This window comes from Cyanidioschyzon merolae, chromosome 14, assembly GCF_000091205.1.
Source record: "Cyanidioschyzon merolae strain 10D DNA, chromosome 14, complete genome".
In the NCBI taxonomy this organism is placed as follows: Eukaryota; Rhodophyta; class Bangiophyceae; order Cyanidiales; family Cyanidiaceae; genus Cyanidioschyzon; species Cyanidioschyzon merolae.
In genome coordinates, this window is record NC_010140.1 from 36,306 (window position 1) to 58,259 (window position 21,954).

Consider the following 21,954-nt stretch of genomic DNA (forward strand, 5'->3'; position numbering starts at 1 on the left):
ATCTTTCCTTATCTTTTTTCAACTCTGATATCTTTTCTATTGGGTTCGCCAACCCCAGAACCGCACGGCGCTCTTGAATAGCCGCGCGGATTATAGAATCTTCATTCGTGCTCTCTTTTGACACCTTCTTGTCAACGAATTCGACCTCATTTTCACGCTTGCAATCGTTCGTGATGCCACTGATAATCACCCATTTTCCTTTGCGAGACAGGCCCGTGTAGAGCGCAAACACGGCGCGTATCATAAAACGTTCCAGGGTCATTGTAGAATGGTTCTTCAGATTCTTGAGGTATTTCATCGCTCCGTGTGTGTAAATATCCCGGTCACCCTTGTATCGAGTACCGTTGAAGCTCTAGAAGGGGTATGTTTTTGTGGAGGGCATGCACTAGCTCATTTTCCCGCCGCGCTTCCCCTGTACAAAGCGTCAGGCGTCGAATAAAGGTCATGTGGAAAAACCAGTCCGGAACCTCGCCTATTTTGATGTCCGTAACGTCATCGTACATCTCCCTCGCCGCATGCATCAGTTCTAAAAAAGCCTTACGAACAGTCCTGGATTACAATTCGACACTGTTTCTGATGGCCTCTTGCAACTTTTGCCTGCACGGATCCTTGATGTGGCGTAGAAAACAGGCTTTCATCATCCTCTCATCTTACTGGTGTCTCACTTCTAGCTCCTTCTCGCCATGCCATGCCGTACTCGTGCATGGAACAAGGCCCCCAGCGATTGTAGACGCTCCGAAAGCAGCATCGCGTGTTTCTAAGCATGTCAAGTTATGGCCTGGATCGCGTTTCCCAGCAACGGCGAGATGCGCGTTTTGTCCGGTTGTTGCCAGATCTCCAGGCGCCAAGAACAAGACACTTCGACGGACAGCGCATCGCAACGACGATTCCGCGCTCGATGCATCAACGGCGACGAGAACAGCAGCTGCGGCGGCGGCGGAGGCGGCGCGACGGCGACACAGCGCGATCGGCTCAGATGGTTAATACGAGCTGCAGGATCAATTCTGACAAGTTGAAGGGAACACTCTCTATCACCAATCACAGAGGCAAAACCCATAACAAGATAAAGTCTTAGTCAATGCAATATATATTGAAAGCACTCCTGTGCATACTCACGGTTATTGCCGTCGTAAGCAGTTGCAGCAACGGATTTCTGATCCCTCGGGCGGCCAGAGACGCAGCGGTGCGGGAGGACGGCGCACCACGGCAAGCTGCTTTCGCTGGATATCGCTGGCTCCCCGAAGAGGAGCACAGTCTTCAGCACCTGGTGGAACGTGGACAGGTCTATGTCACGCAGTCGAAACCCCAAGCCACAAAGACTGTCGAGCCTTTGGTAACACCGAAGGCCACCGCGCTAGCAATAGCTACAAAAAAGGCAACGAAGAAACCAGAAAAAGTGCAGAAGGTCAAGAAAACAGTCGTCGTGACAGCTCCCCCGAAAGTCATTGTCAAGCCGACCGAGGTCGTCGTGACAGTTACAGCGGTTGCTACGGTCACGAAGACACCGACGCCGACTCCCGTGCATGTCACAGTGACGGCTCTCGCAACTGAGGCTGTTACGGTGACCGCGTCCGTAGCAGTCGCAGCAGTATCAGTGACGCAAACACCCATACCGCAAAAAGTTATCTGCCGTTTTTGGATGAAAAATTGTAATATTCAGGAAATCAATCGGCAGATATGCTTCACGGGCGAGAACATTGACCAGTTTACGTGTGAACAGATTGGTTGCTGCTGGCAACCTATCAAGTCGCAGAAGGCGCCCACGTGCTATCGAGCGATCTGGGCTCCGGTCTGCAATCTCCAATGTAACTTTCAGGCCTATCTTACCGGCGGCCAGGGCGTCTCTGAGACGCCGCTCGTTAAAGCAACGAGCGCGAAGACGGACTCCACGAGCGATGCGCCGTCTGGCAGCTCGAATACAACCCAGACCAGCCAGTTGAGCAGTGGGAACGTGTTTTCTGGACTGCAGAATGCACTCAGCGGTCTTCCATCGTCATAGAGCATGTGAGGTGGAGCGCCGCCTGCTCGATGGATAGATCAGTGCACACAAGGCAATAGCGGGTAGGGATCCACAGGAGGCGACGGCTGGGCGCCACTTGCGGTGTGTTACCCCGGGCACCAGCAGATTGGGTAGTGACCTTTCCGTAAAACCAGCGTTTCGGAACAATCCAACCGACGCATTGGCATAATCTTTGGCTTTAGGACGTCTCGAATGAGGTTTAAATTTGTGTTTAGCAGTACCTTGGTACGAAATAAGCATGCATCCTCCGCGGACGAGTGCTCTCGTTCACGACTAGCTTGTTCGTTGAGTGGTATGGACGCATTTTTCGTCCAACTTTATAACTTTGCCTGCATTGCTCTTGAACCTGTCCTGCCTATTGAACTTCATGAAAGCAAGTTGCGTTACGAGCACAGCAACGCGGCGCTCGCACTGGCCCCGGTTCAGCGTTGCCGCTGGCAATAGAGCCGCACCATTGCGGGCAGGGTACGCGGCGCTGCGGCCCGCGTCACGATACCCACCGTTCTCCTCCGAAACGAAACACCGTCCAGGGACAGTACACGACGCTTCACGAACGTCTCCGCGAAAAGCGTCCCTGTGTGTGCAATCTTTCGACGATGAGTGCTCAGATCCTTGCCCGAGTTGCTCGATCGGTGCATGTGCTATCGAAATCAGGTCAATGGTGGTACCTCGAAGCCCTCGTACCGCAGCGTCACTTTCGGAGGTGCTTTGCTGCAGCGAGCGCAGAGCTTCCGCCTCACATCAAGCTCCGTATGCCGGCTCTATCACCGACGATGAAAGAGGGAAACCTGGTAAACTGGGTGAAAAAGGAGGGCGAACAGGTCTCGGCGGGCGACGTTCTTGCCGAAATTGAAACGGACAAGGCTACAGTGGAGTTTGAGTCTCAGGACGAAGGCATTCTGGCCAAGATTTTGGTGCCTGCTGGAACACAGAACGTTCCAGTGGGAACTCTTATTGCACTGCTGGCGGAAGAAGAAGCCGACGTTGCAAAACTTAGGGAAGCGCCTATTGAACCTGGAGAGAGCGAAGCGGCTTCTGTGAAGAAGCTGGAAACGCCGGCGCCGGAACAGCAGCCGGCTGAGGAAACCCCCCGAGCACCCGCAGAGGCGCGTACGGTTACCGCTCACGGGGGTGGCCCAGCTAAGCCTCGCACTGAGGCATCCAGAAACGAGACATCGAGTGCTCCCAGTCGAGCCACGCCTGAGCCAGACTCGCGTCGTGCGCAGGTAGACGCGAGTCGGCATGCCGCGGATTCGACGGCGGCTCAGCGGCTCAAGGCTTCACCGTATGCACGGAAGCTTGCAGAGGAAAGCGGTGTTGATCTGTCCAGGGTGCAGGGATCGGGGCCCGACGGCCGCATTGTGGCTGCTGACCTCGAAGCCGCGCTCCGAACAGCAACACGACAAACCGTGCAGCAGCTACCCCTGGATCTGTTCGTTGAATCGAAGCGTACGATTCCGCACTACCAACTCGTGTCTGAAGTTCGACTGGACAGCGCGCAAGCTTGGCTGACTGCGCTCCAGAAGAAGCAAGAGCGTTCCACGGACGATGCTCTCGAACTGGAGGATTTCCTTGTCAAAGCACTGGCGACGGCTGCGCAACGTGTACCGTCGGTGAATGCGTCCTTTATGGGATCGAGCATCCGCGAGTATGCAAATGTCAATGTGCTGGTGCTCCCGAGCGACCCGAATTCGATGTACCGCGTGATACCAAATGCGCAAGCGATCGGTCTACGGGAAATTCACCGCATACGAACTGGTGGAGGTTCGGAACAAACCCGCGAGAATGATGCCACCGATCTGGGCACCATCGGGTTTTCGCTGAATACCCACGTCTTACAAGAGATGGCAATCATTATCCCCCCGCATGCTGCGATAGTGGTCTTCGGGAAACCAGATCAACGTGTGATCGCCGGCTCAAATGGAACGTTCGAAATCGGGACCTTCGCCCTGGTGACGGCTTCTTTTGATCACCGCGTTGTCGATGGTGCTGTTGGCGCTCAGTTCATGGCGCATCTCGCGGAGTATACGCGAGATCCCCTGTCGATGCTCGAGTAGATCGTGCGGGGACTCGCACACGAGGACTACCACCCTCTCCACGGCATTCACAGCGGCGTATTCGCGCCTTGCATGGGTTCAGAGTGCCAGCTGCCGGGGCCGGTGTACATGATCCGATCCTAGGCGAAGTACTCGGCCATCGGTACATCACGATGAACCGGTCGAGTGCGAGCTGCGCGGCTATGTCCATCGAAGGCACGGTGGCAAGCAGGTGTTCTCACGGTGTCGATTCGAGGCGTCAAAAGAGCTGCGCTCGGGTGTGCGAGTGCTGCCTTTACTCACGGAAGGGATGAACGCTATCTCCAATTGTGGCCACGTTCAAGAAAAAAACTCCACGGCAGTGTTCACGTCATGACTGCAAAAAAGATCGATTCAGCGGGTTTGGGGGTGCTGGTCACGAAGGATCGGCGCTGGGTACAGTACGCGCGGGGCATATTGCTGGAGATCTGCTCAAAGGCCGATTGGTATCCAGCCCCAAGAAGATGGTGCATGTGTGCGCATAGCGCGTCCGCTGCGTGTCGCTACGCGGATTCACGACGGATAGCTGAACAAGCCCAGTGCTACTCTTATATTAGATCTCTATCTCTGGTGGTGTTGGAAGTGTGCATTGAAAGTTCGACCCGTCGCCACGCTGATCGATATACCGAGTCTGTAGCTAGAGCTCGCATGCCGAAGGGTCGCCAGATCCCGGAAAATGCCCCGGAAACCGCGGAATCAATACAGAATGAGGTAGGCGACCATCAGGCACTGCTGCTTTATCCTGCCGAACACGGACGATGTTCGCGCGAGACGGCATGCTGCAACAAGTAATCTGGTATGGTTCGCAGCGTACCGGATTGGATTCTGGATTCATAGCATGAGCGACGCCGGCTGCCGCGGTACTCGGGGGAACAACGCGTACCACGCGGTGCCACAGGTTCCCAAAGCGCTCATTCATCCGCGAGCATTGATTTACAGTGTGGTATCGAATGCGTGAACGCGGAGGTCTTTTCGACGATCGCGCTGCGCAGCCGCTTCGATAAAGGACGCCCAGGTGTCCACCATTCGTAAAGCGTCCTGCAGAACGACGCCCAAAGAATCGGGCGGAAGCACTTTGTCTCCGTGCCCGATAAAACCGGTAATACAAAGCGCTGTGTCCATGCCCGCTGCTCGCAATTTGGCGTACAAAAGCTCGGCTTCCGATACCGGGACGACTTCGTCAAATTTTCCGTGCACGAGAACAACTCGACTACAACGCAAATCGTGGACATACTCGACTGGACTCAGGATGCGCATCAGATGCGCGGTCTCCGCCATGACGCGCTCGGCGATGTGCATCCGGTACGGGACGTCATTCTGGAGGCGCCAGTACGTGGACGCCACCTCTGCATCGACCTGTGCGAGGTATCCGGGGAGCGCCTCGGCAGCAGTGCCCCTTCGCAAAAAGTGATTGTCATGAATAGCTAAATAGAAAGCATGTTTCAGGGCATCGTTCGGACCCAGAGCGTATTCCACAAAGTTATAGAACATGACGTTGCGCCCGTAATCGTCCGCATCGGGCGGAAGCTTGAGGATTTCCTCGCTCACCGTGGCGGTGCTCGCGAAACCGCCCACAATGCAGATAGCTTTAATCCTGTCTCGGATGCTCGGACGCGTCGCAGCAATCAAGGACATGGCACCGCTTATGGACGCGCCAAAGAGACTCAGTCGACCATCGGGGCAGAGTTCACGCTGCCGTGTCAGGTTCAGAACGAGCTGCTCGATCTGGTCGACTCCCGATGGCTGTACGAGCAGCTGTTCCAATGCCGGAACGTTCGGCATAAACACATCGAAGCCAATAGCCGCGAACGCCTTGGCGACGTGTTCCAGACGAGGGTCGAATGCGCCTCGCGGATTAATGCCGTGGACGACAACCAGCGTACCACGCGTGCTTTTCAAGCGCCGGAACCGTCGGACGAGGCTATTCAGCTGGAGCTTCGTCTCCACGACCTGAGGAAAGCGCTCGAGCGCGAGGCGTGCAAACAGTTCTGCGGATAACAGACGCGCAGACCAGTCCTGCCAGAGGCGCCTCGTAGCTTGTGGCAACGGCACCAGGCGCGTGCTTGCAGACCTCAGTGATAGTGCGCGAAGACGCGGCGCTTGTACTGGAGGTCTTTGTGGTTTGCCCGCACACCAAGCGCTCCGGCGCTTTCGGCGTAAATTTGGCACCGCTGGTACAAACATGAAGCTTTTCCCTGCAGACCAATACCGACAATACCGTCTCAAACAACGAAATTAACGTCCAGGGGCATTTGTATACTATAGAGCGTGAATGCCCTATGTGCTGATTGCGCGATCGAGGGCGCGCGCACGATACGAACGGATTCGGGAGCGCGCCGCATCCGGGCTCGTCCAGTCAGGGATATTCTGTGGCGCAGCGCGTGGGTATATTTTATACATATATGTTCTAATAGGATCATAGAGGCCTACTTGGCGAACTTGGGTGTCCACGCTCAGAACTTGGTCTCTTCGGAATCGTATGCAGTCCAGCTTTTGCAAATGCTTCGGCTTCCCCGTGCTCAAAATTCGTTTTTTAAATACGCTGAGCTATTGGTCTAGACCAGTTGTCAATTGTCGAAGGAGGCTACTGGTAACGCTAGCATCCAGAGTTCGGAACTATCGGCCGCTCGTGAAATACGTGACCAACAACAGCGGGAAGCATCTGAGCCCGGACTTTAGCCCAGCCAACAACATCCTTCGCCCATTGACAATGAAGGTCGAGAGCAGGCGAAGAATGGCGTGTTCAAAGCCGAGGATAATTGAGAGGGTATGGAAGCAGTCGCAGAAAATGCCCGCAAAGGCTGGTGTTGATGTATTCTGGGAGCGAGCCAGGCTGCAGGCTTCTCACTCGAGTTACCCATGCATACTCCTTGGATTATAGCCTATCATGGGTGTAACCTTGCGCACCCGTGCGGCATATCGCGCGTTCCGCCTCGAGCGCAACATTCTATAGAGAAGCACGTCAGCACATGCGCCATGGATGCCAGGTCGCGCAGTGGGGCGTGCGCGCCCGCCCCTGTGTCGCTCTTGCCGGCCAGCAGCATGTCCCAGGGTGACGCGCTCAGGCAAGCGGGCATCCCTGGAAAGCGACTAGGCACGGTTATCGCCGAGACATGCAGCTCACACCTCGAGCAGGCAGCACATAGACTAGATTCAGGACTAACCTTTAAAAAATAGTCGTTCCTTCAATATCCTCGCTGGCAACGAATCTCGAGCTGCAAATCTCCGCCAATAGCCCGATTCTTCTCATCCAATGGTCAAAAGATCCGCCGAGACACAAACCTGGTACTGCTGTGACGAAGTAAGACATGATCAACATGGAAACTGCCTGGCTGCCGCCAGGCAGCCATCTTAGACACTCTTTCCACCCCGCTGGAGCTCCTCGTTGCGGAAACGTACCAACCAGCCCGGCTGATAATTCTTACCGCGGCCAGTCCAACGCTCGAACCGCGAGAGATGCTTCGGATTGATGCCCTCGCCGCCATACTCATTCAGCCGACCACTAATGAGAAGCTCCCACTGTAAATCATACTCGTACAGCGAAAGGTTCGTCGTGTCCGGCAGAAAGACCCAGGTGAACACGGCGCCAAAAACACAGAGTGCGGCATTCACCCAGAACACTGTCCTGATATCGTTCGTGGTCTTTGTTTTGAACGCTGCAGTCGAGATGAGGGCACCGGCCTTACCGCTGAATGACGACATGCCGTGACACGTGCTGCGAATAACAGTCGGATACAGCTCTGCCGACACAATATAGGTCGTCACGTTTGGGCCCATCTGCGTGAAGAGGCTCGTCATGATGTAGCAGAAGAGCAGCGCGCGCGGAGAGTGCTCTTGCATTTGGACGTAGGCACCGGCCGTGATGAAGAAGAACACCGCCTCCCAGAAGAATCCAAAGATCTGAAGGCGAACGCGGCCGCACCACTTGCGATCGATGATGAAAGCAGAAATGAAGTATCCAATGAGCGCAACCGTATTCTTCAGCAGGATATAGCCGTTGATGACGATGAGATTCTTGTCGGGAACTAACGCGGTGAAAATGGGTCCCGAGTAGAGTCCGTTTCCATAGAAGGAAATATCATTGATGAACCATCCCAAGCATGTCGCCAGTAAACGAGACCAATAGAACCTAAAGATGTAGCCGAAATGACGTCTCATGCGTCCAGTTACGGAAAGGCCCTCTGCGCTCTCGTTCGTGTCACGCCGCCGCTTGGCACTCAAATAGATCTCGTTTTCACGAAGGATCAGGAAACGATATAGGAGTATGAGCAGAATCAGAAATGCTCCAATCCCGTAGTATGATCGCCAAACGTAGCCCAGTGCCTGGGTGGAATACCCCGCGCAGTTGTTCACATTGGTCGCAATCAAGGCCGTATCCGTGTTTGGCGAGGTCTGCTTCGAGATCGCAAACTCGATCAAAAGGAGCACGCTGCCAAACACGATACCCACGCCCTGCATGGCGAACGCCAGCGCTATCGTTTCTCCGCGACGCGCGGTGCGGGCTCGCTCGTCAGCACGTGCACGCTGGCGTGCAAGCGCGTCTGTGAAGTAGATCGTTGACTCGCCCTCGCCACCCGTCTCCTGCATGATGCGTGTCGCGCGCTTCTCCGATGCAACTGACGCGGTCAACGGGTACTCGCCGCCGATGCCGAAGCCAGTAAGCGCGTAGAAAATTGCAAATAGAACGAATATCGTATCCGCACTCTCCGAAATTGAGAAAGTAATGATGATCGCGCTGATAAAATACGTCGAAACCGTGAACAGCATCGAAAAGCGACGACCGATTCGATCGCCTAGCAGGCCAAAGAACAGCATACCGACAATTAACCCGGCGAATATTGAATACGTATTTGCCTTTTGGGTTCCTTTCGTGCAGCTAGACGCTGCAAGTCCTTGGCAGGTCGTCCCTGATATGGGTTTTGTGCCAAAACAGGTCGGATACGCATTCGTCCAGGCTGTCTTCACCTGGCCCGTGTTGACTGTAAAGTATCCCTCGATAAAGATACCAATGCCTGTGAACAAAGAAGCAGCCAAGTACTGGATAAAACCGGAAATACCGTTCTCCGACCGTGGTGGAATATCTTTCGGGGTCGAGGCGATGGGTTTTCCGGTGTCGTCTGTTTCCATGTCAGTGTCGTACGCCAAGATCACGCCGGATCCGAACATGATTGGTGCGTACGCTGCAGACTCGCGGAAACTGGTACGCACAGCCGTAGCGTACTGCTGCCGCTCCTCCTCAGCCACGCCGTATTCTTCAGCATCAGCCATTTTATCCGCGGTGCACTGCGTTCGGAACACACACGAGCTAGAGAAACGTGATCCGCCAAGCGTGCAAAGTTAATCGACGCCACGAGCCTGCGCAGCGACGTTGCAAATAAGGCTTTTCGACTAAAAACAAAAACAGGAAACGTATTATACAAGATATAGAAAAACAGAAGCCGACGGAGGGTGCACCGTCGACGTACCGAGCTCAAGATTCCAGCGCACGATCGCATCTCGCGAATCTTGTCACCACCGCCTATCTAAAGACGCGTCGCCGGCGGTGCGCAGTACTGGTGGCGAACGCGCCTTAGACAAATCGTCTCCAACTGACGTGCCGACGCCTCCGCGTCTATTTGGACCGGCCACCCACTACTGCTTTCAACTTCTTCTCATATAGTTCCACTTTGAGCGGTTATCCAACAAAGCCCTCTCGTGTCAACTCCGGGCGTCTTCGTTCCACCAGCGCATATCGCCTTAGATAGATAGCGGCGTCAAAGTCTCGGTTCACGAATTCCATCCGTCTCTTGCCATTGATTGTATACGCCAGTGCAAGCAATCCACGAACTTTTGCCCTCCTTTCCATTTGCTCCTCCGTCAGCGCTCGGTACTTTTTTATATTCTCAGGGCTCCGCTGACACTTTTCCATCTCCACTCTCTGAAGTGCACACCCCGGTTCGTGGTGTGTATACATTGTTCGGAACTCGTCTACAGGCATCGTAACAATACGCCGTGCGCACTCCTTGCACGCTCTCTTTGTTGGAGATGGCGTCATTCCTTTTTTGGACGCCAAGCGCCCTGCCGCATACGCTCCTACGAGCCTCTGACTCGCGTCCTATTTGAGGGCGCTCAACTCATTGAAAACGTTCGCGAATGCCCGCTGCCTCCCACAGTATAGATTCATTCGCAAACAATCACACCGGGGCTTGGTATACTCCTCCCACAGCGCATCCCAATGGGCAACATGAACTTCCATGAATTTCCGAAAAGCTCGAAAGTCCGCTCCCCGGCTCATGACCTCGCTCAAGGCTTCCAGGTGATCTTTCATTCCTGAATTCCAAGTCTCGATTTTCTTCCTTTTATCATTATACCGGATTCGCGGTAGTATCTCGCTCTCGAGAATCTCAAGAGACGCATGTCTTTCTTACGTAAGTTACCGTCAGTACCGTCTTCCGCACGTCTGGGTGCAGCAATGGTGATGATCTTCGTATTGCCAGGGTCCGCGCCAACGACAAAGTCGTTATCCTGCACTTTCTGCGTGGCAGGATCCGCCTCCTTCTTTTCTTCCTCCTTCGTCATGTCAACGACAAGGTCGTTATCCTCCACCTCCTGCGTCGCAAGACCCGCCTCCTTCTCATCTTCCTGCTTCGACGCGCCATCGACAAGGTCGTTATGCTGCACTTTCTGTTCTGTGTGGCAGGATCCTCCTCAATGTTTTCTTCATCCTTCGTCACGGACGCAGCCGAGGGATGGACTGGCCGATCTTTCTTCAACCGCCGATAGTGTATACACAAGGCTACTCCATCGGTTTCGATCAACCCAGTGAATACCGTTTGCTTGCTCACTCTCAGACGTTTGGAATCGAAGATATTCTTCCAGTGGGTCTCCAGGTTTTCGCCGGTGAAGTCCTCCCTGCTAACATCGAACTCGGGACTGATCTCTTTCATGCGGCGTCAAGGACTCTGGAGTCGATACTCACAAAATGTGACTTGAGGTTGCACATTGGAACGCCGTTGAAGCGCTTCCCCATTAGGAAATCCTTCCGTCTCTCCCACTCTTCATTTGCCTCTTCACTCAGCTTCATTTCTGCCTTGCGTTCGAGCTCTCGGTCCAGAAACGCGAGGTACCGCAGGACGAGGCGATAGTATCTTTCCTTATCTTCTTTCAACTCTGATATCTTGTCTGTCGAATCCGCCAACCCCAGAACCGCAGGGCGCTCTTGAATAGCCGCGCGGATTACAGAATCTTCATTCGTGCTCTCGTTTGACGACCTCTTGTCAAAGAATTCAATCTTATCTTCATGCTTACGATGGTTCGTGATGCCGTTGATAATCGCCCATAGCCACTTGCAAGAGATACCCTGGGTACAGTGCAAACACGGCACGTATCATAAAACGCTCCAGGTTCACGATCATATGATTCTTCAGATTCGTGATGTGCGTACTCGGCCTGTCACAATTTACTCTGGCATTAAGAGCGGGCGGCCTGCGTCATGGCGTCGCCCTGGTCCTAACAGACTCCTAGCACGTCGCTTCACGCTGTTGCAGGCAGCAGATCTGGCTGCCCAGTTGTCAGGCTCCCAGAATGATTACGTATTCCGACTCCGTATCAGGTGAAACCTTCCTCGATACGACGCCCTCAGTGGTATCGCAAAGCCGTTCTGTGTCCGTTCAGCATTGGCATCAGCGCTACAGGCGCTTTCGCTGGAGCTCAAATCAGACACTCGGGGCACAACAGGACGTACAAAACTACCGGTGTATCCAAAATGATGCATTAGTAATGGGCTTTGATGGTAGATGCGTCATGATGGACGCTTTTTCGACTACCAATATCCATCTCGCCGGCTGAGATCCCCGGTCAATGTAAACGAATTTCGCCATCGAAAGAGAATCGATCGCAGCGCCCTGCGGATGCCGCCCCCCTCCCCTGCGAAATAACATCCAGACAAACATTACGTCTTTTCCCTTCAAAGGGAACACTGGTCCAAGATGCCGACCCTATGCTGATCGCAGAGCAAGCGTCGAAGGTCTTTGCATATGACACTCGCGCCGTGGGCTAGTGCGGCGCTTTATACGCTCACTTCTCTGCTAGGAGTGATTGTTAACAAGGCAGTTTTCTCGTCTTTTGACTTCGCGTACCCACTGGTAATCCTGCTGGCCCAGCTCGTTGTCACGAGCACAGCGTTACTACTCGTGTGGCGCAGATTTCCACCACTACCCGCAAACTGGGTCCCGTTGCTTCTCGTGGCAGCAACTTTCGTTCTGAACGTCTTCACCGGCCTCGTGGCGCTCGAGACTGCGAACCTGCCCATGTTCAGCGCGTTCCGTCGCCTCTCCGCTGTGGCAGTCATGATATTCGAGGCCATCTTCTTGGGCCGGCGAGAGACGGCTGCGGTAGAAAAGGCAGTCGCTGTGATGACGGTTGGGTCGGTGCTGGCGGCGATCGGAGAGATCAACGCCGACTGGCTAGGTTACAGCTACGTGATACTCAACAACTGCGCCACGGCCCTGTACCTGGTGGCGCTGAAACGTGCAACCCCGCGGCTGGGGCGTCGGCAACTGGACAGTCTGGTGATCACCTTCTACACCAACCTGTTCGCGATTCCAATGGCGCTGGTCGCTGCCTGGTTTCTGGAGATGCGGCGCACTGCCGATGCACCCAGTGCCCTGGACGCCCTGGCAACACAGCTGGAACGACGCGGTTTGGCGTTCGCCGCTGCACTGCTCTTGTCCTCGGCGTCGGCGCTGGCGGTGAACGTTACGACACTCTGGTGCACCGCAACGAATACGCCACTGGTGACAGCGATCGCCGGTCAGACCAAGAACCTTCTCCAAACCGCATTAGGTTTTATCCTGTGGGAATATCACTTTACGGCTTTGAACGCTTTCGGATTAGCGCTCGCCGCTATCGGTTCCACGATGTTCGTCCATGCCAAGTTCATGAAAACACCGAAACCTTTCCAGAATACGTAACGCCGGCCCCACCGAACGCCTTCAAGTGCATATGATACGCCCAATAGCTGCGCCACATCATTTCAGAGAACGTGTAGCCCTCGTAGGAGCCCTGGTAGACCTCGGCGATACGCTTCAGAACTTGCCTCACTGAGATGCAACCGAGATCAAGTGCCGATTTCAGGACGAGGCTCAGCTCGGCATGATCCGAGCGCGCTAGACGCTCAGTGACCGATTCGTTGCGCTGTCGCACGATAGCCTGCAGTGTGCGCGTCGCCTCGGCCTCGCTGGGGCATCGGTGTGTCCCGTGCTCCATACCTGTTCCGATTTGTCGCCAGCTGTCAGCCGCCAGCGCGCAGAGTGCCTCGGGGCAACTAAGGCGCTCGGGAGCAGGCTCCAGCTTAATGGAGACTTCTTTCCCTGTGCGTCTCTGACGGATGGTGCCCGCTACCGCTAGGAAGGACACGTTGCGCTTGCCGGCCTGGGCGGAAAGCTCCTGCACCATACCTTCGTCGAGGAGCGTGTTGCCTGCCCAGTAACCCTGGAGAGTCAACGCTAGCTCGTTTGCCTGTTCGACTGCTTCAACCATCGCTCGCTCGGCAAGGGCCCCGTCCCAGTTGACTGCGTGATTGAAAACGATGCGATCAATCTGGATCTGGAACTCGTTCCGCAGACGGGAAAGTAACGCCACCAGAGCGGCTCCACCGCCTTCGGGAATGACCAACAATTCGCTGCCTAATGCAACAAGTCTTTCGCGAAGGTCACGCAGCGCACAACGCGTCTCGCACGAGCGCACACTGCCGGTGTACACCGCAAGCAGCAAACCGCCACGTGCACGGTCCCGAGTCGCTCGCGCGGCTTCCGCTAAAGCAACGTTATCCGTAACGCGCTGGTCCTGATTCACCCACCAGATAACGCGAGCGTTGCCGGCACCACTGCCGACTTGGGGAAGAGGTGCGAAACTCGGTGGTGCAACCTGTAGCCAGTCCCGCAGCCGCAGCGCCGGGTCGCCGCCCGTGCGAACACCACTCGTTGTCGCCGTGCAGCCGCTCGACGCTACCAGCTGAAACCAGTCTAGCGGCAAACGGCGGCTTACGGCAACGTCCGCACGCCTGCGACCGCCACGAGCCTTGTGCGGCCTGAAGCGAGTGCGTGTCGGGGTGTCGTTCCCGTGCGCTCCCAAGCAGGGCGTCGTCAGACGCGCCCCAGTGCTTGCACCCACAAAAGTCAGTTGTAGTTTGCTGATTGAGCAAGTAAGAAACATCCTATCGTGTGTGAAGCCGCCTTGAATTCGTAACACCTGTAGACGTCAACACTGAGCACTGCACCGTACTGCACTGCACCGCACCGCACCGGCACAAACGTGTTGCGAGCGCTGGTCCACGAGAAGCCCAGAGAATGCGAGTCGCCACCACGAGCTCTCCGCCGATGCTGCCCACTGGCGCATGCAGATCAACTGGATCGATCGCCAAGTGGCGGTGCCTCCAGCAGTGCGGCATGGCTGCGGCGCGATGCGCGCATCGATGCTCCTCAGCGGCGCGCGCACGTACATGTGCGCACCGCAAGCGCTGGTATCTGGCGCTGGGTGCCTCGCATATACCCCGGGTACGGGGCCGGCGCCGCTGCACAGCACAGTAGCGAGCTGCGGCGGCTGCGGCGGCTGCGGCGGCTGCCATCGCCGGCGAGCGCTTGCCCCGCCTCCCGCAGTCGGAGCGTGCGCCTCGCGATCCGCCGTAGCGGTAGCGATCGGACTCGTGAGGCACGTTGTTGTTGTGCAGCTCGTCCAGTGTCTGCAGTGCAGTTGTGCAAGTATCATGTCGTTCGCGCTACCCAGTCTGCTTTATGACTATGCGGCCTTGGAGCCACATATTGATGCGTTGACGATGCAGATTCACCACACGAAGCATCATGGCACGTACATCAACAACTTGAACGGAGCTATCCAGGGTGAGCACGGCGGCTCGCTGAAAGGTCTCTCCCTGGAGGCCATCTGCCGGAACGTGAATTCGGCTCCAGAGGCAGTCCGGACTACGGTCCGTAACAACAGTGGCGGGCACTGGAACCACACCTTCTTCTGGACTATTATGGCACCAAGCGGCACAGCGGCGTCGGCGCCCAGCGGGGCACTCAAGAACGCCATCGAGTCGCAGTTTGGGAGCGTGGATTCATTCAAGGATCAGTTCAACAAGGCGGCTGCAGGACGTTTTGGATCCGGATGGGCCTGGCTCTGCATGAACCAGAATAAGCAGTTGTTCATCACGAGCACCCCGAACCAGGACAACCCGCTCATGAGCGGTATTGCGGAGAAACCCGGCTTGCCTATCCTGGGTCTCGATGTCTGGGAACACGCCTATTACCTCAAGTACCAGAACCGTCGACCGGAATACATCGCTGCTTGGTGGAACGTTGTGAACTGGGACACTGTAGCCAAGTACTATGACGAAGCGTCTTCCGGGAAAGCGCCGGTACTCGATGTGCCTCTGCAGTGACTAGACAGCGTCACATCTTACCCTATGGCGTTCCGTGGGCGTCTTTAGGTCTGATAAGGAATGTCTTAAAAGGAATGCGTATTGGTCGTTTGGTCCATGCGTCTCCAGAAGCAGGTTATTCGCCCGAAGTACCAGCAGCGCTTCGTTTTCAGCGCAGCAGCAGCAGCAGAAGCAGAAGCAGAAGCAGAAGCACTGCAGTGCTGCACATTTGCGCGGCGCCGAAGGATCACCTGCAAACACGCTCGTTTCGTCAAGGCGTTCAGCATCTAGGTACTGCCGCAGCGACAACGTCATACGAACAGGTGTTTGGTGTGCTGCACATTTGCGCGGCGCCGAAGGATCACCTGCAAACACGCTCGTTTCGTCAAGGCGTTCAGCATCTAGGTACTGCCGCAGCGACAACGTCATACGAACAGGTGTTTGGTATGGTGTCGAGCGCTCGTTGCTCCGAACAGCGCGCGCATCCCGATAGCAGCCACTGCACGCGCACAACGAGGAAACTGTTGTCTAGGCGCTTCGGATACGCCGCTTACTAGCCGCACTGATACCTCTGCAGTGTCTGACTGAATAGCCGAACCATCACCGATACGGATTCGGTGTCTACTGTGCGACGTATGCCAAACAGGCCGTCGCTCATCGGCCCTGAAAAAAAGACGACACAAATCTTTTGCCGAATACTCTGGGCGGGGAGCAAACACAAGTCCCGCTGCTCGCACTCGGAGACACTACCAGGCCTTCTTACAGCCGCGACGGGCCATGTGTCGACGACGCGCTACTGAACTGCACATCGGCAACGTCCTCCTCCAGCATCCATGGCTCCGCCTCGGCACGCAAACGCAGGAAAAGGTTCATCGCCTTCATTGCCTGTACATCGTCAACCGTTCCGAGTCCCAGATGACGCTCACCAACGACAACTGCCAGACACTGCGCCCGAGAGAGCGCCACATTCAAGCGTCGGGCGTCCAGGATGAAGGCAATACCCTCGTGGCTCGCGCGTGTGCGCATCTCAGCGTCGCCTCCAGATGCCGCGGTGCGATCCTGCTCGGGTGCGCAGAGACTCATTATGACAATGGGACGCTCTTGGCCCTGAAACTTATCGACGGTACCGATACGCGGTATATTGCTCGAAGCTGCATCTGCGCCCGTCTGTGGAGTGCGCGATGCAGCCCAGAGCGTAAAGGCAGTTTTCAGGGCATTCACCTGTTCGTTGTAGGGTGCCACAATCAGAATGTCGTCCACGGATACATGGCGCGGTGCCGCTGACTGCTCCGTTGCCGCCTGCGGACCGAGACGCAGTTCGAAGCGCGTCCCTTGCACCAGCATCGCAACCAGTCGCAGGACTGTAGCGACTTCCCGCTTCCAGCGCGAGCGCACGGTAGCACTACCAGGGAACGTCGCTGTCGACGACGACGACGACGACGACACATCTACTGCGAGGAAGCCAAGCCCAGAGCGCGCTCGCCCCAGATGGTGATCCCAGACCTGATGCTGCTCGGTACGGGCATGCCAGCGCAGCCGCCCCTGGTAAAAGGTCGTACCGATGAAGCGGCAGAGCTCAGGACAGAGGCGGTGCGTCGTCGGCAAGAACCAGCCCCAGGCGGGCCCAGCGACCGACGTGTCAGCTCCGAGCAGGTACGTCAGCGAAGACTCGCCACCGACGAGGGGTCGCCCGCTCGGCAGCAGCGAGTTATTCGCCGATACCGCCGCCAACTGCATCTGATCACCAACCAGCACCGCAGCACGCCGAACGTTCGGCAGCATGGCAACGAAATACGCTCGTGCCATCTGACCAGCTTCGTCTACGAAGAGGTAGTCGAGCCGCTCCCGCAGGTGCTCGTGTGAGAGCGCGAATGCCGTACCCGCGAGCACACTGAACGGGGGATCCGCTTCCGACGACGTCGGCGCCATTCTCGGAACCCGAGTGGTTACGTGAACGGCGCCCGTCGGTAAACTGCACTGCTTGTGCTGGCCAATACGCCAAATCAGCGCTGCGGTATGCGTACATCCGCGAATTCGAAGACGTTGCACCAGGGCGCCCAGTGCCTGGTCGATGGCCGCGTGGCTACTCGCACATACGCCAATACAAAAGCGATGGCGACCAGTCGGCTGTGGCCCCAGCACCAGTTCCGCGATACACTCGGCGATGGTATGCGTTTTGCCGCAACCAGGCGGTCCCTGTATCACCAGAACGCGCCCATCCGTGATCTGACGAAGCGATTCGACAACCTGTGGTACCTGCTCGGCAGTTCGAAAAGGTTCGTCAGACGCCACCAGAGAAGGAAATGGGCACTCGCGTCGCAAGTAGCGCGCAACCAGCGGTGTCTGTCGCGAGTGCATCGCTGCTGCACAGAGACCCAGAATGGACGACAGACGACGAAAGAAGGGCGGTCGTCGAACGATGCGCGGCAGACGCGTGCCCGCAGGGAGAAAGCGCTCGGCTGTCGCCCGGTCCACTTGAATGGATGCCGAATCGGGACCTGTGAACCGCAGACGCGCCAGCGGTACCATGAGGTAGCGCTCACCGATGAGCAAACAAGCCTGCCATTCGCCGGAATCCGAGTAGATTCGCTGCTCAGCGGGGAAGCATACGCGCAAGTTGACACGATCCGGTCGTGCGGGAGTCTCAGCGGGCGGACCGTTCATCGAAGATGCCTGCAGTTTTTTGCGCTGTGGGCGCGTCGCTTTCGATGCACTGGAATGCGTCGGCAGATCGGGCCCCTGATCCGCATACTGGACTCGAGGAGCGGCTCCTGGCGACCCAGACAGGTCACTGGATGCCTGCATCGTCGATATGGAACTGCCTTGGACATGCACGCCGCTCCCAGCCGACCCGTTGTCGTCGTGGTGCATACCCGCGATGCTGTCGACCGAGTCGCCACCCGCAACCCCCATCGGTTGTTCCAGTCGTGCTGGTGGTGTCAGCGCAGCGGATGGCGCTGTTTGGGATCGGGTTGTACTCGCCAGGCGCTCTGCAGCATCAACGTCTCGTCCAGAGACGATAGATGTCTTTTGGGAGCTGGTACGTCGCCGCCGATCGCCAGCAGAGGCGTCGCTCGCGGACAAGGACGTTTCCGGGGACGCTGCATCCCAGTCAACTACGATCGCGTCCACAATCACATCAGGATGATCGTAGAGGTCGCGATCCAGCGCTACCTGCGGCCGCTGGCGCCATGCCAAATGCTGCAACTCTATTTTGGACTCTCGAAGGATGTAATCGACCAGATCCCGCATGGGATCATCGACCGGCAGCCGTTGCCGCACGTGCAGGGACAGCAGCATCGCGTCCCGCTCCGGTATCCCTGCAGCTCGTTCCGTGCGTAGCATCTCTATCATGGTAGCGTACGGTGTACTCGGCGCCACAGCGTGCCGAAATCGCGCAGATCCCGAGGCATCCTCGTCGTTGTCCTCGTCGTCAGCATCACTATCACCACCATTACCACCAGCAGTAGCAGCAGCAGCAGCAGCACCAGCACCAGCATCGCTGCTGTTGACGTTCACGCAACGCCGCGCACCCGATTCCGATGATCCCGCAGCAGCACGCCACTCGCGGTGATCAGCGAGCTCCACATCTGAACCTGTTTGAACAGATTCGTTCGATAAGGTATCATTCGAATCCTGCGACGCTGCTGCTGCTGCTGATGCTGATGCTGATGCTGCCGATGATGATAAAAGCACTGGTGCACGCATCCCAGCGCACGCAGCGCTGTAGACGTGGTCGTGCGTGCGCAGCCAGCCGGCGAGTGCGTGCAACGATCTGCAGATCGAGCCGCTCAGCGCCAGCAGGCGATTGCGCACGATACGCGCACGCTCAGCGTTGTTGTATCGACTGGCGATTCGATAGCGCTCATAGAGTTCTGTTGCTTCTGCTTGGGGCGCCATAACTATAGTGCTGCAGGCGATAGCGCTACCACGAATGAGACTGTTCAGTGATCGCAAGTTGTACGGGTCGTGGTCACCGATGAGGAAGCTGGCCCGTACAACCTGCCGCAAGTCGACTAGCGGTAACTGATCCACGGTTGCCTGCACGCCGGCATCGTGCGTCGCGAGCGCTACCTCCATCAGGGCGTGCCGATCCAGTTCGCCAAAGTGGTAGACGTGCAGCTGGGGATCCTCAAATAGCGCCGCGCGAACGTGGACCAGGAAACGCCGGAGGATGGATGTGGCTTCTTCTGGTGTGTATGCCCAGAAGGAGGTCGGCCGCGCGTACTGCCCCGGGCACCATATTCCGAGCAGAAAATACGAACCATCGTATGAAGTCATGTAGGCGATGTACATATCGTAAGGCGAAGCTGGTGGCAACAGTCGAGCAGGCTCGGCGTTCGCATGCGGCCGTGGCTCATAGGGCAGTCGGCTCGCATCGCCATGGCGATAACGCTGCAGTAAAAGGCGCGCTTGCAGCATGTACTCCGAAAGTCGCCATGGGGGAATGTCGGCAAGCTGGAGCTGCTCTGCGGCAGGCAGGCTCGCCAGCTGCTCGAGGTTGCGGAACCCTCTTTCCCATAACTGGCGCATGTCATGCAGGCGCATCTCGGTAACGAGCAACGGGCTCTGATGATAGCGCTCCAGGGCGCATGCTGCGTAGGCGTTCTGTGTGAGTCGGCGGCGGCACTCACGCATGGCAATGAGCATGTCCAAGCTGGAAGCGCTTTCCGCAATGCGCAGCGAAAGCTCCGCGAGGTTGGTCTTCAGTAGACGTGCGCCCTCACGACGAACCACGGACAGTAACTCCTCCAGTTTCGCTTCAAAGTAAAACGAGCAATCCGCTGTACGCCAACACTGAACCTGCGCAACAACCGCATCCGATTCGCTGTCCAGACACAGATAGAAACGAGGCCAGTAGCCAAGGGTCTGCTCCTGACGTCGCTCCAAAGCCCGAACGATCCACAGATACGCCATCGCCTGCATTGTAAACTGCGGCTGTGCTTTGCGAGCTAGTTTGCATTCAGCGACAGTGTAGCGGTACAGACGATATCGATCCCACTGCGCCGCAGGTACGGAGGCAATCCAGCGCGCTTCAGGTGGTAGTGCAGTTGAGGGCAAACTGGCTTCTTCCCACGGATTCCACGGCGAGTCCGCAGGACAGATTCCGCGCTGGTCGCCGAGCTGGACCCATTCTCGAACCAGCAAGTCACTGCGACCATGCAAGGTTCCGTGTTCAAGGGGCGCTTGCGCGATGATCGCAACCCCAGCTTCCATTGCTCGCAGCGTTTCCGCCACCGAGTGACAGCAGACAACCTCATGACCATGTTGTCGCAGCGCCTCAAGGAGCGTTTGCTCAAACTCACGCCCACCCGCAATAAGGCCTTTCAAAATGGGCGCTCGGGGGCGTAAGCTCGACAAGCACGGCACCGACGCCTGCTGCGTCGAGTCCGACGGCGTGCCCCGCTGGAGGCGGCTTTGCAGGTACGCAGAGAGGCGAATCGCTCGATCCCAAGCGATGTCGCTGGGGTGCGCATTCGGCTCTTGCAAGACGAGACGTCTTGCATGGCGACGCTTGTATCCAAAACGAAAATTCATTACTCGATCTACGAGCATCATATGGAACTCGAAAGACGATTCGGTGAATCTGGCAAGCATCGTTGGTGGTAATGGCAGCAGCTGCTGCCACACGTCCGTGGACTCATCTCGCTGAATAGCTGGCGCGCCTGGCACGTCCGGAGGTGCTTCCGCTGCTGGAAGCGGCTCCTCTGGCGCCGACGCTTCCAGGCTAGCCACCAGTCGTATGCAGGACCCAGTAGCAGCACCTTTCCTACGTACAGATCGCACGAGCGATAAACTGGACTTCTCAGGCGCCCTGTCCAGGCACTGCCTCCAAAGAAGCAGAACCGAATCGTTCCTACGGCGACGACACAGAGTGGCGTGACACCTGCCGCTGCTGTCGGAGGTGCCAAGTGTGCAGAAGATGAAGCCGCTCTGGCGGCTTGCAGACGAACTGCGGGGCGGAGCTCCGCTTCCGCGCACAGGCGCGACTGCTAGCAGCGGGATCCATCCGTCGTCTTTGCCTCCGAAAGACTCGATTAGAGACGAGTGAAGGGAGGAGGTCGCCATGGTCAAACGCGTGCCCGCTTGAGACGACCCGCACCATCAACGCCGCTCGAAAGTCGAACGGCGCCAACGGTGTACAGTAGTGGCGGCAACCGCGCCCTAGACGAGACGTCTCCAACGGGCGTGCAGACGCCTCCCAGTTTGTTTGAACCGGAAACCCACTACTGCTTCCAACTTCTTCTCATATTGTCCCACTTTAAGAGGTTGTCCAAGAAAATTCTCTCGTGTCCACTCTGGAGGTCTTTTCTCCAGGACCGCACATTTCCTTGTATTGATGGCGGCATTCAAATCTCGGTTCACAAACTCCATCCGTTTCTTCCCATTGGTAGTTGTACTTCCTAGTGCACCTAGTCCTCGCACTTTCACTCTCCTTTCCATTTGCTCTTCCGTCAGCG

The 21,954-nt window shown here is 56.7% G+C and overlaps 8 protein-coding genes across 8 annotated transcripts, besides 3 other annotated features; 4 read left to right on the top strand and 4 right to left on the bottom strand.

The window, feature by feature from the left end:
- Positions 1–614: part of a sequence feature (repetitive element) that runs on past the window's edge.
- A 464-nt stretch (positions 615–1,078) lies between these two features.
- On the top strand, positions 1,079–1,999 carry CYME_CMN016C (hypothetical protein; the record flags this gene model as incomplete). Its single annotated transcript, XM_005537140.1, has 1 exon — positions 1,079–1,999. One exon carries the CDS (start codon positions 1,079–1,081, stop codon positions 1,997–1,999), a length of 921 nt encoding a protein of 306 aa, XP_005537197.1.
- Positions 2,000–2,616: 617 nt separating this feature from the next.
- On the top strand, positions 2,617–4,077 carry CYME_CMN017C (dihydrolipoamide S-acetyltransferase; the record flags this gene model as incomplete). Its single annotated transcript, XM_005537141.1, has 1 exon — positions 2,617–4,077. One exon carries the CDS (start codon positions 2,617–2,619, stop codon positions 4,075–4,077), a length of 1,461 nt encoding a protein of 486 aa, XP_005537198.1.
- Positions 4,078–5,028: 951 nt separating this feature from the next.
- Positions 5,029–6,279, bottom strand: CYME_CMN018C (hypothetical protein, conserved; the record flags this gene model as incomplete). Its single annotated transcript, XM_005537142.1, has 1 exon — positions 5,029–6,279. The coding sequence occupies one exon, from the start codon at positions 6,277–6,279 to the stop codon at positions 5,029–5,031; it is 1,251 nt and encodes a 416-aa protein (XP_005537199.1).
- Positions 6,280–7,446: 1,167 nt separating this feature from the next.
- CYME_CMN019C (probable inorganic phosphate transporter) lies at positions 7,447–9,363 on the bottom strand (the record flags this gene model as incomplete). The annotated part of the gene is made up of 1 exon (XM_005537143.1): positions 7,447–9,363. The coding sequence occupies one exon, from the start codon at positions 9,361–9,363 to the stop codon at positions 7,447–7,449; it is 1,917 nt and encodes a 638-aa protein (XP_005537200.1).
- Positions 9,364–9,626: 263 nt separating this feature from the next.
- Positions 9,627–11,762: a sequence feature (repetitive element).
- Positions 11,763–12,110: 348 nt separating this feature from the next.
- CYME_CMN021C (similar to UDP-sugar transporter) lies at positions 12,111–13,046 on the top strand (the record flags this gene model as incomplete). The annotated part of the gene is made up of 1 exon (XM_005537144.1): positions 12,111–13,046. The coding sequence occupies one exon, from the start codon at positions 12,111–12,113 to the stop codon at positions 13,044–13,046; it is 936 nt and encodes a 311-aa protein (XP_005537201.1).
- On the bottom strand, positions 13,012–14,289 carry CYME_CMN022C (hypothetical protein; the record flags this gene model as incomplete). Its single annotated transcript, XM_005537145.1, has 1 exon — positions 13,012–14,289. The coding sequence occupies one exon, from the start codon at positions 14,287–14,289 to the stop codon at positions 13,012–13,014; it is 1,278 nt and encodes a 425-aa protein (XP_005537202.1).
- Positions 14,290–14,839: 550 nt separating this feature from the next.
- CYME_CMN023C (manganese superoxide dismutase) lies at positions 14,840–15,514 on the top strand (the record flags this gene model as incomplete). The annotated part of the gene is made up of 1 exon (XM_005537146.1): positions 14,840–15,514. The coding sequence occupies one exon, from the start codon at positions 14,840–14,842 to the stop codon at positions 15,512–15,514; it is 675 nt and encodes a 224-aa protein (XP_005537203.1).
- Positions 15,515–16,252: 738 nt separating this feature from the next.
- Positions 16,253–21,562, bottom strand: CYME_CMN024C (hypothetical protein, conserved; the record flags this gene model as incomplete). Its single annotated transcript, XM_005537147.1, has 1 exon — positions 16,253–21,562. The coding sequence occupies one exon, from the start codon at positions 21,560–21,562 to the stop codon at positions 16,253–16,255; it is 5,310 nt and encodes a 1,769-aa protein (XP_005537204.1).
- Positions 21,563–21,591: 29 nt separating this feature from the next.
- Positions 21,592–21,954: part of a sequence feature (repetitive element) that runs on past the window's edge.